Source organism: Parus major, chromosome 4, assembly GCF_001522545.3.
Source record: "Parus major isolate Abel chromosome 4, Parus_major1.1, whole genome shotgun sequence".
Classification (NCBI taxonomy): Eukaryota; Metazoa; Chordata; class Aves; order Passeriformes; family Paridae; genus Parus; species Parus major.
In genome coordinates, this window is record NC_031771.1 from 37,465,351 (window position 1) to 37,477,971 (window position 12,621).

The 12,621-nt window shown below is 51.8% G+C and overlaps 1 protein-coding gene across 2 annotated transcripts; it reads left to right on the top strand.

Moving 5' to 3' along the window:
• The first annotated feature begins 9,639 nt into the window (after window positions 1-9,639).
• On the top strand, window positions 9,640-11,511 carry HELT (helt bHLH transcription factor). Of its 2 annotated transcripts, none has more exons than XM_015625842.2 (4): window positions 9,640-9,925; window positions 10,300-10,404; window positions 10,551-10,647; window positions 10,771-11,511. In XM_015625842.2, the coding sequence occupies exons 1-4, from the start codon at window positions 9,899-9,901 to the stop codon at window positions 11,265-11,267; spliced, it is 726 nt and encodes a 241-aa protein (XP_015481328.1). In that variant the 5' UTR covers window positions 9,640-9,898; the 3' UTR covers window positions 11,268-11,511. The 2 variants fall into 2 exon arrangements, with proteins under 2 accessions (XP_015481328.1, XP_015481329.1); XM_015625843.2 differs by having other exon boundaries at window positions 10,774-11,511.
• Window positions 11,512-12,621: the final 1,110 nt, after the last annotated feature.

Below are 12,621 nucleotides of genomic sequence, written 5' to 3' on the forward strand. Positions count from 1 at the left end.
GTCAAAACAAGATATATCAATTTCTTAAGAAGTGGGAAATATTAACTTAGGTGATAATATAAATGTCTAAGAGCATGCTTGGATTGCATTAACTGTAATCTTTGGAGCCGTATCATCTGGTGTCCATACTAGGAATATTTCACCATCTGGTGTAAATTCTGAGATCTGATGAATCAGGCACCATTTCCTAATACTGAATTTCCTGCATCTGATCACACATAAAGTTTATTTTTAGCAATTTGATTAGAAAATAAAAGGCGAGTTAGAAACCTCAGGCGCTGGTGACGATCACTAGAGGGCAGTAGCCAACCCCTAATGTTCCCACAGTTTTCCACAAAGCTTTGTAGGCACGCACACGGGAAGGAGCTGAGCAGCCTTGCCGGGCGACGACGCTCACGTGTAGGAAGAAAAGCCTCCCTGTTTGCCACGAGTGTTAGCGCTGTTCACTGACATTAAGCTGTTTTTTAACCTTCGTGGTGACAAGTAATACAGGCAATGTTGTTTCTTTATCTTATGGTGCCCGTCTTCAGCACCACAGGTGAGCTGTGGAAGAATAATTTGGATGTTTCCACCTTGCAAATGCCGGGACCAAGCTGTGGGACTTACTCTCCGCTCCCTCCTGTCTTGTCAGCCACATGTGCCATGGGGCACAGTCACATTCAAATCTGCATTTTATATGAATCTTCACATATACATATAAGATAACAGTGCAGATGTTAGTGCTTTTTATTTCACTGCCATTTATATATTCTTTTCATGTACATACATATATTGGGTGAAACAATGCCAGATCAGTAGAATGGAGTGATTCCAATGCTTGTCACTGAGAAACTATTCCCAGCTCTCCTTTCTAGCACTGACACTTTCATATTGTATTTTCCCTATCCCATAACCAAATTTATTAGAAAAAGAAGTAACTAATGTTCAAAGCACCACAACAGGCTGGGTTCCCAGACACACTCCTATCTGTGCCATCAAGAGGGTGGGATATGAATATGAAGGAAGAATGGGATCTCAGACCATGTACAAAGTGGTTATATATGTTCATGACATGTGAAATAGCTTTCCATCAAAATGGACATGGCATTGAAGGCAGAGGGGACATGGGTATTTCTTCTCTGCATGCTGTAGTTAGTTTTAAAAATGAGCCAGATGAAATTAAAAATGGGTGGCATAATATCTAGCACTTTCTAGTGTTCCTAAAGCCATTATGTTTTCATTTAGAAAATCTAATTGTATTTGGTGGTTTACACTTCTGCTTCAGGATTAAGGATTTCATAAAAATTACTTTTCTATTCTAATGGTTATGCAGAATGCTTGAGAACCTGAGTCATAAAAGTTGAGGAAGGAAAAACCACTGAAATAACCAACCTTCTGTTGGCTTGTTATTATTGCTGACAATTTTAAGTTCCTGACTTTTCACTTAAGAGTTTGGGGGCTTGGCTCATGACTTATGAATGCGGGGATTTCAATATGCTCTTAATTTTACCCAGAAAGGGAGAGTTGTTGCAGAAATATTTGGTCACCATCTGCTATCTCTGTGTCAGATATACACAGTTTTGGCAGAAGAACATCCTTACAAGGTATGGTTAAGGCTCCGTTATTCTGTTTCTGACATTAGATAGACAAGCATTAAGAAAGAGTCAAAGAACAGGGCAAGCAGGGGATGATGCTTACCCAGAATACTTTGACAGCTTTTAAAGAAAGTGTTTGTATTTAATAGTCATGTTTTGTTTGTCTAGCAGAAGAGATCTCACTTTGCTATCACCAAAGGTGTACTTATGCAAGAAGTGATCATTTTAAAGCCAGCACATGCAAACAAATTTCATACTTATTTTTGAGGAATTTGTGGAATCTTCACATGTTATCATAACGTTTTGATCTATGAGTTCAGAAACCAGCAAGGGTGTCTTGCACACATTGGCAGTGTGCAAGACAAAGAACTCAGCTTGAAGAAGAACAACAACCTAAACTTTCCAGAAGAAGAACACATTTCAGTGCTCAGTCAGAAGGGTAAAACTTTCACAGAAAGGGAGACTTTCACAAAACAAAAAGATAGCAATGGAAAGCCTTTAACTCTTGAAACAAACCTTTTCCCAGCAGCAGACAGAATAGTCCCTCCCAGCTGCATGCTCCTCCCTTCCTGGTTGAATCCATCTCTCCTCTCTTTGACAAGTAAACCACTAGATACTAGATAACAAAGTAGACAAGCAAACCACCAGACAACTCAAGCTAGTATGGGATACAGAGAAACAAGTGATGACTCAGCCTTCAGAAACAGAGACCACTCAGTACCCAAGGACAGAGAGCCAGCAGAAGGGCTGGCCACCCCACCTGCACAGCAATAATTAAACTACAAAAGGTGACTGGTTGGGGCTGCAGTTGTTTCCCAGAAGACAGATAGACTCTGCAGGAACTCTGAGGCATCAGTCCCTCTCTCTTTTTTATTTCAAAGTATAAATTGTCTTCAGAAAGTCTCTGAGATTTTAGGCTTATGATGCTTGCCATATGCTAACACTGGATTAACCTCACAAAAGCCAGCCACCAGTATAGCATGCAGGACTATTGATATCACCTCAATATCACCTTCTACAGGGGAACCTTAAACCTAAAATCTTGGCACATCCAAGGCACTGCAGCATCCTAACTCTGAGTTAGCATCAAGGGCACATTTCAGAAATAATTCTCTGGAAGCCAGTGTAGCAGGGACTAGTGCTTGGTCCACTCAGTCTCTGAGAAATCAGACCAAAGCTGGACTGAACCAAAGAATATAGCTTTGCTGAAAAGATGTTCTATAAGTCCCCAGTCCACTCAATAAGATCAGTACTGGGGGTTCATAATAGTAAGATGTTTGGACAATGGCATTTCTAAATTAGTAGGTTTTACAGAGTCTATAAATCTCTCTCAGGGGTCCTCTTTTCCACTTCAGCTAGAAAGAAAGTCATGGCTAGGAGTTACAAAGGACTCTAGAGGGGAATTAAGCTCTGAAGTCCTACTGAATTAGCATTGTTTACAAAGCAGTCGTAAGTATAATGGATGTTAATGAGTCTTTAATGGACCGAGTTGCAATGCAACACGTGGTGAAGTACAATTAACAGAAAGGCTGTGCTTCCCTCCCATTTATTCTACTTGACACAGGTGTAGAAACCCTGAATTTAAATGAATTGTCCTGTTGAGAACAGAGTAAAAGAGCTCAATCTGTTTGTGCACATTGCCTCTGTTCCCATGACTGAGAACCATTGAAAACAGTCTGGCTCCAACTTCTTTACACCCTTCTTTCAGGTATTTGAACACAGTGGTAAGTTTTCCTGAGCCCTTTCTTCCTTATGCTGAGCAGTGTCAGCTCCTTCAGCCGGTTCTCCAATCCACCATGAGGTGCTCTAATATCCTAATCATCCTCGTGACCCTTTGCTGGAGTCCCTTCAGTGTGGCTGTCTCTGTCTTGTACTAAAGAGCCCAGAACTGGACCCAGAACTCCAGATGTGGACTCCCCCAGTGCTGAGTAGAGGGGAGGGTCACCTGCCACCACTCACTGGCAATAATCCTCTTAATGCACCCCAGGATACCACTGGCCTTCTTGGCCACAAGGGCACACTGCTGGCTCATGTTCAACTTGATGTCCACAAGGACCCCCAGGCCTCTCTCCACAGAGCAGATTTCCAGTAAATCAGCCCCCCAGCATGTACTGGTGCAGCAGGTTGTTTCTTCCCAGGTGCAGGACTTTGTGTTTCCCTTTTCTGAATTTCATGTCATTCCTGACAGCCCATTTCATTAGCCTCTTGAGACCCTTCTGGATGGCAGAATGATTCTCTGGTATATCAGCTGCTCCTCACACATTTGTGTTATCTTGAACTTGTTGAGGGTATGTTCCAGCTCATTAATGAGGATGTTAAGCATGACTAGACCAAATACTGAACCCCAGTGTACACCAGCAGTTACTAGATACTAGATTCTGTGCCACAGACCATCCCTCTCTGAAATGGGCAATTCAGCCAGTTTCAAGTTCTGCTCATCCAGTCTGTACATCATCGGCTTCTCTACAAGGATGTTACAGGAGACAATATCAAAAGCCAAGTAGATGGTATCACAAAATCATAGAATAGCTTGCATTAGAAGGGATCTTAAAGATCATCTCATTCCAACCCTCCTGCTGTGGGCACCTCCCACTAGACCAGGTTGCTCAGAGCTTCATCCAACCAGACCTTGAACACTTCCAGGGATGAGGCATCCACAAATTCTCTGGGCAGCCTGTTCCAGTGCCACTGTCACAGTAAAGAATTTCTTTCAAATAACTAATTTGTTTTAAAGCCACTACCCCTCATACTGTCACTACGTGCCCTTGTAAAAATCCCTCTCCAGTTTCCTGACAGGTTCTTCTAAGGTACTGAAAAGCTGTAATGGTCACCCTGAAGTCTTCTTCTCTTCAGAGTATCCACAGCTCTTTCCTTATCCACCAAGACAGTCACTTCATCATAGAAGATTATTGGATGGATTAAGCATAACTTCCCCTCTGTGAAGCCACACTGAGCAAAAGGTTTACTTTTGTTTGGTTTTAGTTTTTAGTAAGACTGGAGAGGAGGGGCTAGACATTTTTCAGCATTAGACATGTCATTGCAGAAAAAGCCCTCATACCTTCTGAACCTTTCAGCCTTTATTCATGTCAGACAGTCACTAATCTAGCTATTCAGAACACCTCAGTCACAAGCAACCTGATGTACACCTCCCCAATGATTCATGATTACCTAAATCCCACTGAATTCAATTTTAGCACTCTGTTGTCATTTTGACAGGCTGTAATTTAAAGAGCAACATATTCTGTATCAATAGTGACGTGGCTGAGAAGATAGCTGTCATTGGGAAAGCTGCAAACATCTATCCACCATCTTTGGAGACTCACCTTGTACAAACACGCTGTGGACAGCCTTAAGTTTTGCCATGTATATACATAGACAAAAGCTATATCAGGTCTTCTGTCAATGTAAATCAGCCCCTATAAATGGCTATAACATATATAACTGCACCTGATTTTAATCAGTGAACTATTTTACCCTATTTAATTCTGAATGCTTTAACTATACTACATATGAATCTAAACTAAAAGCTTAAAATCTTATATCTGGGAAAAAAGTCAAAAAGGAGATACTACAAATTACAGGAACATATGAGAATGACTTTCAAGCAATCCATACTCAAAAAGTTCATACAAAGAGTAATCTAAAAGTAATCCATATCGGAGTGTGCAATCCTGAAAAGCTTTTAATCAGGAAGAATGGAGTATGTTATATTGAAATTACACCACAAAACATACGGTGAGCTGTGCCTCCTCAGACAGGGAATTTGACAAGCACATAGCAGCACTCAGGAGCACTACTGACCTGGAAGTCCTTTCTTCCACCACAGAGATACTTGATAACTTCCCATGATAAAGAAAGTAGTTTTAGAGTTTTTAGGATCAAAGTTTAGCTTATGGGCATTACCATATCTCACAGAATGAGAAGAATATCACCTTCTGAAGCACAAACAGCACCTCCTTGAGCACTCTAGGATTTGAGGAGAGCACTCTGAATCTACCCAACAATACAAGAGACTCATGGTTACAAGCATGCGAAGGACCATATTGGCATAGAGTCCCAAGACCTATCATCACTTCCCCCCTGCTGAGGCCACTGCTCGTGGCAGGTGAGCAAACAGAGGAGCACGGTCCTTCCACTAGGAAGGAAGACCCAAAAGTGGACTATAGCTGGAATAAACAGTAGCATTGAGGTAAGGAATACCTCTGCAGCTGGGGAACAAGATGTGCACTGTCGCCCTGAAAATTCAGTTTTCTGAGCTTGCTGACATAGTTTTCTAAAGACATTCCCAGGACAGTAACTGTAAACATAGATATGTGTACATTCTTTCTGATACACGTCTTGTGATGGACATCTCTTATGTGCTGTCGGGAAGGTGTTATCCTGACTATCCAATCCCTGGCCGTGGTCAGAAACCTATGAAGTCTGAGAGAAGAAATAAAGTTCTCTCTTCCTTTCACCACAACTTAAGCTGTGTTCGTGTGACCTATTTCGTGTCCAGCGGCAACAGTGCACCAAGCAGCCTCATACACAGAGGCAGAGTGCATTAGGAGTTTTGAAAAACTGGAAAGCTGCTAACCTAGCCTAACTTCACTGAGAATGCAAGAATAAACTAATTCACAGCAAAAGCTGGCACCACGTGATGAGCTGCTGTATCTACAGCTGAGGATTGAGCTCCTAAATGAAATACCTTCTCCTGAGTGAAGAGATCACTGCTTCTTTGCAGATGCAGGATCGCCAAGTAGTAAAGCTATCACTGCTACAAGTAGGACCTTTCGCACCTTGTGAGTTCTCCCATTCCCTAATAGCCACGATGTCATCCAGAAGTGTGAATGCCTCTCCACATTACACAGCAGGACCTCCAGTATGAGACTGAACCACGCTGGCCGGGCCAACCCCAGCCCTAGCCACTGGAACACTTTACTTTGCACTTGATTCACAGTTGCATGGACAACTCTCTCTTTCCATAGGAGACTGGTTAGCTGATTTCTTGCTTGTACACAGTGACAATTATCTTCAAGCCTAATATCCACAGCTTCAATTACTTGGTGAAGTAGTTGTGTGTAACCCGAAGGTTATATAGGAGTCAAAAAAGAAAAGAGGGGGTGAAGAAACAGAGAGAAGACGATCTGTTTTCACAAAAAGGCAAACCTAGATGCCAATTCAAAGCAGCTTGGCATATCCCAGAGGATCTCCACCTCCCTGTCAGAGCCCATGTCTGGCAGATGTCGGCAGCGCCAGTGCCCACGGGACAGGGGCCACACGCCACTGAGACGCGGCACCCACGCGCATCCCGGCAGCGCACCGGGGGGCCGAGCCAGGCCGCTCCCTCGGGGCACGGCCCCGACAGGCCGGGACCACCGAGCCGGCCGCGGGGAGAGGGCGAGGGGCGGCAGGGCAGTGCTGCTTGCCTTGCCCTGCAGCCCTCGCCCTGCAGCCGCCGGGAAGAGGGCGGGCTCAGCCCGCTGCGCGCGTAGCGGACAGGGCTCTGCGTCCCGGCCGCCAGCCAAGCCCTTGCCTGGGGAGAGGGCTGCGGCCCGCGGGGCTCCTGGGCGAGAGGCGAAAACCGGTGGTGGGTGATGGGGACGCGGGTGTCCGCCGTGGGTTGCCAAAGAGCCAAAGAGCTGAGCAAGCGTGTCCCGCAAGGAGAGCCAACATTCGCTCGAGGGGAATTAAAAACTAAAAAATACTCAAACCCGCCTACTTCTGACTTCCCTTGCATGGGTGACAGTCCGACCGCGGCAATGTCGGGTGATCTCCCTCTGCCTTCAGCCCCGCCGAAGCCCTCCGAGGACGAGGAGGCGGTACACGCGGGGATGCCATGGCCACCCCGCGCCCCCCGCCGCTGACCCGGGCAGCCCGGCCCGCGGGGGAACCAACGAGGGAACAGCCAGCGAGCAAATAAACAACTTCCCTCGTGTAAGAAGTTGCCTCGCAGGTGCCTGCAGCTGGCGGTTAACACAGACAGTAAGAGGATCAACTCCATCTCCGCCAGTGGAGCAAAAAGAGGAGGAAAAAAAATAAAAGCCCCCTCATTTGCTATTCAGAATTTAGTTAATTTGGATGATAACGGTTAGTGTTTAATCCCATTGTACGAGAATGAATATACCGAAACCTACAAGGCTCCTGGAAGAATAATACGGCCGGCGGCACGGCACGCAGGGGTGCCCAGGCGGGCAGGCGGCCTTGCCCACTCCGTCCCGCCGACCGGGGCAGACGCGCCCCGGGGCACTGCCGCCTCCTCCCGAGGAGAGGTTCGGTGCTCCCGGCCGGCCCGGAGAGGTGGGGACCAGCCCGGGCCGGTGGCTGGTGTCAGGCTGGCACCGCGCCTGTCCTCCGGCCGCTCCTGGGGAAACGAACGGGCGAGAGCGGCGGTGCCACTCGCAGTGCTCACCCTGGGACATGCGGTGGGGATGCTTTCCCCATTTTAAACAGCAAAGGGAAAAGTGTGGAAAAACGCGGAATACGGGAGAGGACGTAGGAGTTTCCGAGAGAAGAACTGCCCGAGCTCACATGGAAGGGATATCGCCGTTTCCGCAGCCCTGCCCGGGGCTCGGTAGCGTCGCCCGGGAGAGCAGAGCCAAGCACCGGGCGGCCCCGCCGCAGGCCAGGTCGCTCTTGGGTTCTGCCTCCCACTCGGGGGTGGCGGCGCCCCGCAGCAGAGCCGGGGCCGGGGGCGGTGGCGGGCCCGGGGGGGAAGAAGAAGGGAGGGCGGCTCCTCGGGCTGTGCCGGGTTCGGAGGCGCACCGCTGGCAGTGGAGAGGCCCGGGGGGGCCCGTGCCCGCCGCCGCGTTGTCGGGGGGGGCGGCGGGCGGCGGGGGCGGGCGGCCCCCCCGGCGCGGCGGGGCGGCCCCGGCGGGGGCGGTGCGGGGCGGTGCGGGGCTGTGCGGGGCGGGCCGGGGGCTCGGTGCGCTCGCCAGGCGAGGAGCGCGGCTGCCCGGGCGGAGGGCCGCGGAGAGGAAAGCTAACAATGCTGTGAAAATATGTTTGCAGAAAATAGACAATTGTTGGATTAAACGTATTCAAGTATGAAATAATGCCTTTTTGTGTAAAAAACCTCAGCAATGTGAGCGTACAAAAGTTCCCCTGTGGCAGTTACTTGCTCCCTTTGTGAGCTTTGCGCTCCGGCGTCTCCACTTGGCGCGTTTAACTCGGAGCCCCCCTTTAAACGCGATTGTTTCTTTCTTTTTAATGACATTTACCGGATCAAAACATGCTGTTAATTCGATCAGAAAGCTTTACCCTCCTTAACAATGCCACAATAATTTCTCCTGAAGTTTGTTAAATTGACCAAAATTAGGCAAATGAATAGGGGGTCTGTCGGCGATCCCGCTCGCAGGTGACACCGAATAATGCACTCTCGGACCAGCTGCGATCCCCTCTTTATTTGCCCCTCTTTTCTTTGACCCGCATTATTAAAATTTAGGCCCAATGAAACTATTCATACTTTTCAATGGGACATTTTCCTATAGGATAATAGGCTACAAATTGAGCCTCTCCAAAGGAGAGGGGGAGAGCAGGGGGGGTAAAACAACAACGCACAGACGCGCACACCACACAAAAAAGGAGCGTCGTGTGCCAAAGGCTGGCGAGAGCCTCCCTGGGACGACGGAAAAAAAAAAAGGGGGGGTGATGGGGGGGGATATCGTGTGCCAGCCCCCCGGTCCCACACCTGCCGGGGTGTCCCCGGCGCATAAAGCGGTGTAAACAAAAAAATCCTCGCTGCCATCTCTTATAAAGATGGACGTGTCACCAAGTCGTGTGAGAAAAGCCTGAGAACAAACGGGGCCACTCCGTCTCCAAGGGTTCTCCCTTGAACTGGGCGGAACAGCCTATTAAGGGCTTACTTAATTACTTTAATGACTCTGGACAGGCTTTAAAATGCAGTCAGCGCCGGGGCTAAGGGGAGGGGTAGGGGGTGCCGGGGATTTGAAGGCTGGCGGTGGGGACGGGGCCGGGGATGCGGCGAGAGGGGCGCAGGGCGCGATACCGCGCCCTGCGCCCCGCTCGCCGCATCCCCGGCCCCGTCCCCGCCGCTATTGTGGGACAGTCACGTGTGTCCCCGAAGTCCACGTGGGGCGACACAGCTGGGCCGCCCCCGGCTGCGTGGACGGGGGCGAGGAGGGGGAGAAAGGAAGAAGAGAGAAGAAAAAAAGCCCCTCATCCCCTCGCCCCCTTCCACCCTGATCTTTAATGCATACATTCCCTCGGCGCCGCTCGCCCCTAATCCTATGGGATCAGCGGGCCCATGGAGGCCCCCCGGGGTCCCCCCCAAGAAGTGATGGCTTTATAAGGGGGCCGGAGGGAGAGGGGATGCATATCTCACCATGGCCTCCAAGCTCAAGGAGCGGAGGGTGAGTCGTCGCCCGCCTTGCGCGCACGGGTCTGAGGGGCCGCCAAGCCGACCTGGCCCCGGACCCTTCGCCGCCTTTCCCTTCGAAAAGCCCCCCCCCAAAAAAACAACCACACCTCCCTCACAAAAACAAGCCTGCCTTGCCAGGGCCGTCCGCGCAGTCGGGGAGCCACCAGGGCCGCGCGGAGACGACCGGCCACCGGAGCATCATCCCTCCCGAGGCCGAGTGGCGCCCGACACCGCTGCTCGGAGCGGGGTTGGGGACTGGCTTCCCTGGAGGGGTCGAGACTGGGGCCGGGGGCGGCTGTCACGGCGAGACATCTGTGATCCATCTGCTTTCTCCTCCCTCACTAACGCGTCCCATATGTTTTGCAGAGGACGCCGGTTTCCCACAAAGTCATTGAGAAGCGGAGGAGGGACCGCATCAACCGCTGCCTCACCGAGCTGGGGAAGACGGTGCCCATGGCTCTGGCCAAGCAGGTAGGCGGGGGGGAGCAGCCCCTACGCCCTTTTCTCCTCGGTGCGCCGCGATATTCCCCCCGATACGGAGGGGTTAGGGGGCGGTCCAGTGGAACGGAGAGCGGTCTCAGGGAAGAGGTGATGCCCATCTGCCCTGCCCGTTGCAGAGCTCGGGGAAGCTGGAGAAAGCGGAGATCCTGGAGATGACGGTGCAGTACCTGCGGGCCCTGCACTCGGCGGACTTTCCCCGCGGCCGGGAGAAGGGTAGGTGGGCGGGAGCGATCTCCCGCGACCCCCGCCGGGTCACTCGCGGCGTTGGGGTGGCTTTCCCCGCTCCTCTCCCGGCCAGACCCAGAGGAGCTCGATTCCCTTCCCTATCCCTTCCAGCAGAGTTGCTCTCCGAGTTCGCCAATTACTTCCACTATGGCTACCACGAGTGCATGAAGAACCTGGTCCACTACCTGACAACGGTGGAGAGGATGGAGACCAAAGACACCAAGTACGCCCGTATCCTGGCCTTTCTCCAGTCCAAAGCACGCTTCGTTACTGAGCCTCTCTTCACCTCCCTGGGCTCCCTCCCGGAGCCGGACTTCTCCTACCAGCTGCATCCTGGGCCCGAGTGCCCCGGGCATGTCCACAGTCCCGCCGAAGGCGTGCTCCAGCCGCCCTCGGGGGGGCCGTTCCCCTGGCACGGCGCCGCCCGCAGCCCCTCCCTGCCCTACCACTTGCCCAGCGCCACCGTTCCCCTCGCCAGCCCCGGCCAGCAGCGCAGCACCTTCCTCTCATCCGTGCAGGGGCTGGACCGCCACTACCTCAACCTTCTCGGCCATTCCCACCCCAACGCCTTCGGGCTGCCCCCGGGCCAGCACCCCTCCATGCTATAGAGACTCGTCCCGCCTGAAAGAACACCTATTTATGACCGCGGACACTGCGGGTTACAGCCGGGCGCAGGGGGAGGCTGCCGGGGGCAGGGAGATGCGCGGCGGTCCCGGAGGGCAAGGAGCCCGCGGGGGCCCAGATCTGTCCCCGCCTGCCCTCTCCAAGGGCCTGAAGCTGCCCCCACCCGCTCGTCTTCCCACCTCCGGGTGCAGTGCCTGTACAAGTGATGCCTTGGAATAAACGTTTATCCCCGCCGCTCCTTTTTGTTTCCGTGAGGGAGCTTCCTCGGGTGGCGGTGGGAGTCTCCCCACGCATCCACCTAGGGCAAAAAAGCCACGAGCGAGACGTGGTCAGCCAGGGCCAGGGAGCTTGCTGCACGCACCGGCCGTGGCTGCCGCTTCGGGCAGGCGGGGCCGGGCGTGATGGGCCGGGTGTCGGTGCCGCCCGGCTTCTGCTCCGAGGTCGTCACCGGGGACTGTGAGGGAGTCCCGGGGTATCCCGGAGGTGGTGGATGCCCCACCCCCCCGAAAACCCCGCGGATGCTGCGCCCCACGCGCCCGTGGAGCGGTGCTCCAGGGGCACGTGTCCGAATGGCATTGGCATCTCCCGTGTGCTTTGCTAGCGAATTTCTCCGCGGCGCAGCTTGTTCGGAGGAGGATGAATAATGGCGAAGGCGCAGAACGGGGCGGGAAGGGCAGGCGGCCGCTGCGGAGGTGCGGAGCGCCGAGAATAAAACCAATGGAAGCTCCGGGAGCGAGTCTTTTCAGCCCCGCCGCCGGCGCGGAACTGCGGCGTGGCTCCCTCCCGACGGGGCAACTCCAGCCCCGCCTGAACCAAGCGTCCCGGGTGTCTCCATAGCCTCTGGAAGCAGGGTAGCTCGGGCATGCCCGGCGGGGCCGGAGCCGTCGAGGGGTAAATTAACTTATTCCAGTTGGGTGGGGAGGCTTTGAGGAGATTTGACCTGGGCTGTTTGCCCAGGTCGCAGAATGGGCTGACCCCCAATTTGTAAACCAACCCGACCCTTTATTCGGAGACAGACAAAAAGATCTTTATTACAATGAGTAAAAAGTGGAATGTGTATCTTCCATTTAACCTGCAAATACAGGAAAAGCTCCTATCCCAGATTAGTGGGGAAAGGTCATACGGCGGGATGATGATGAGTCAGCTAGGGAAGGGAGAAGAATACCCTCATTTCCTCGGGACACCTTTTGGACGGTAAATCCAGAGGGAATCCCTTTTAGGTCAGTGTACACAGAACAGTATGGATTCAGTCAAACACAGTCAGCAGCAGGAATGGCTGGTGCCTATTATGAAAACACGTCCAACACTAATTTTTATCAGCACTGGATACAGAATATG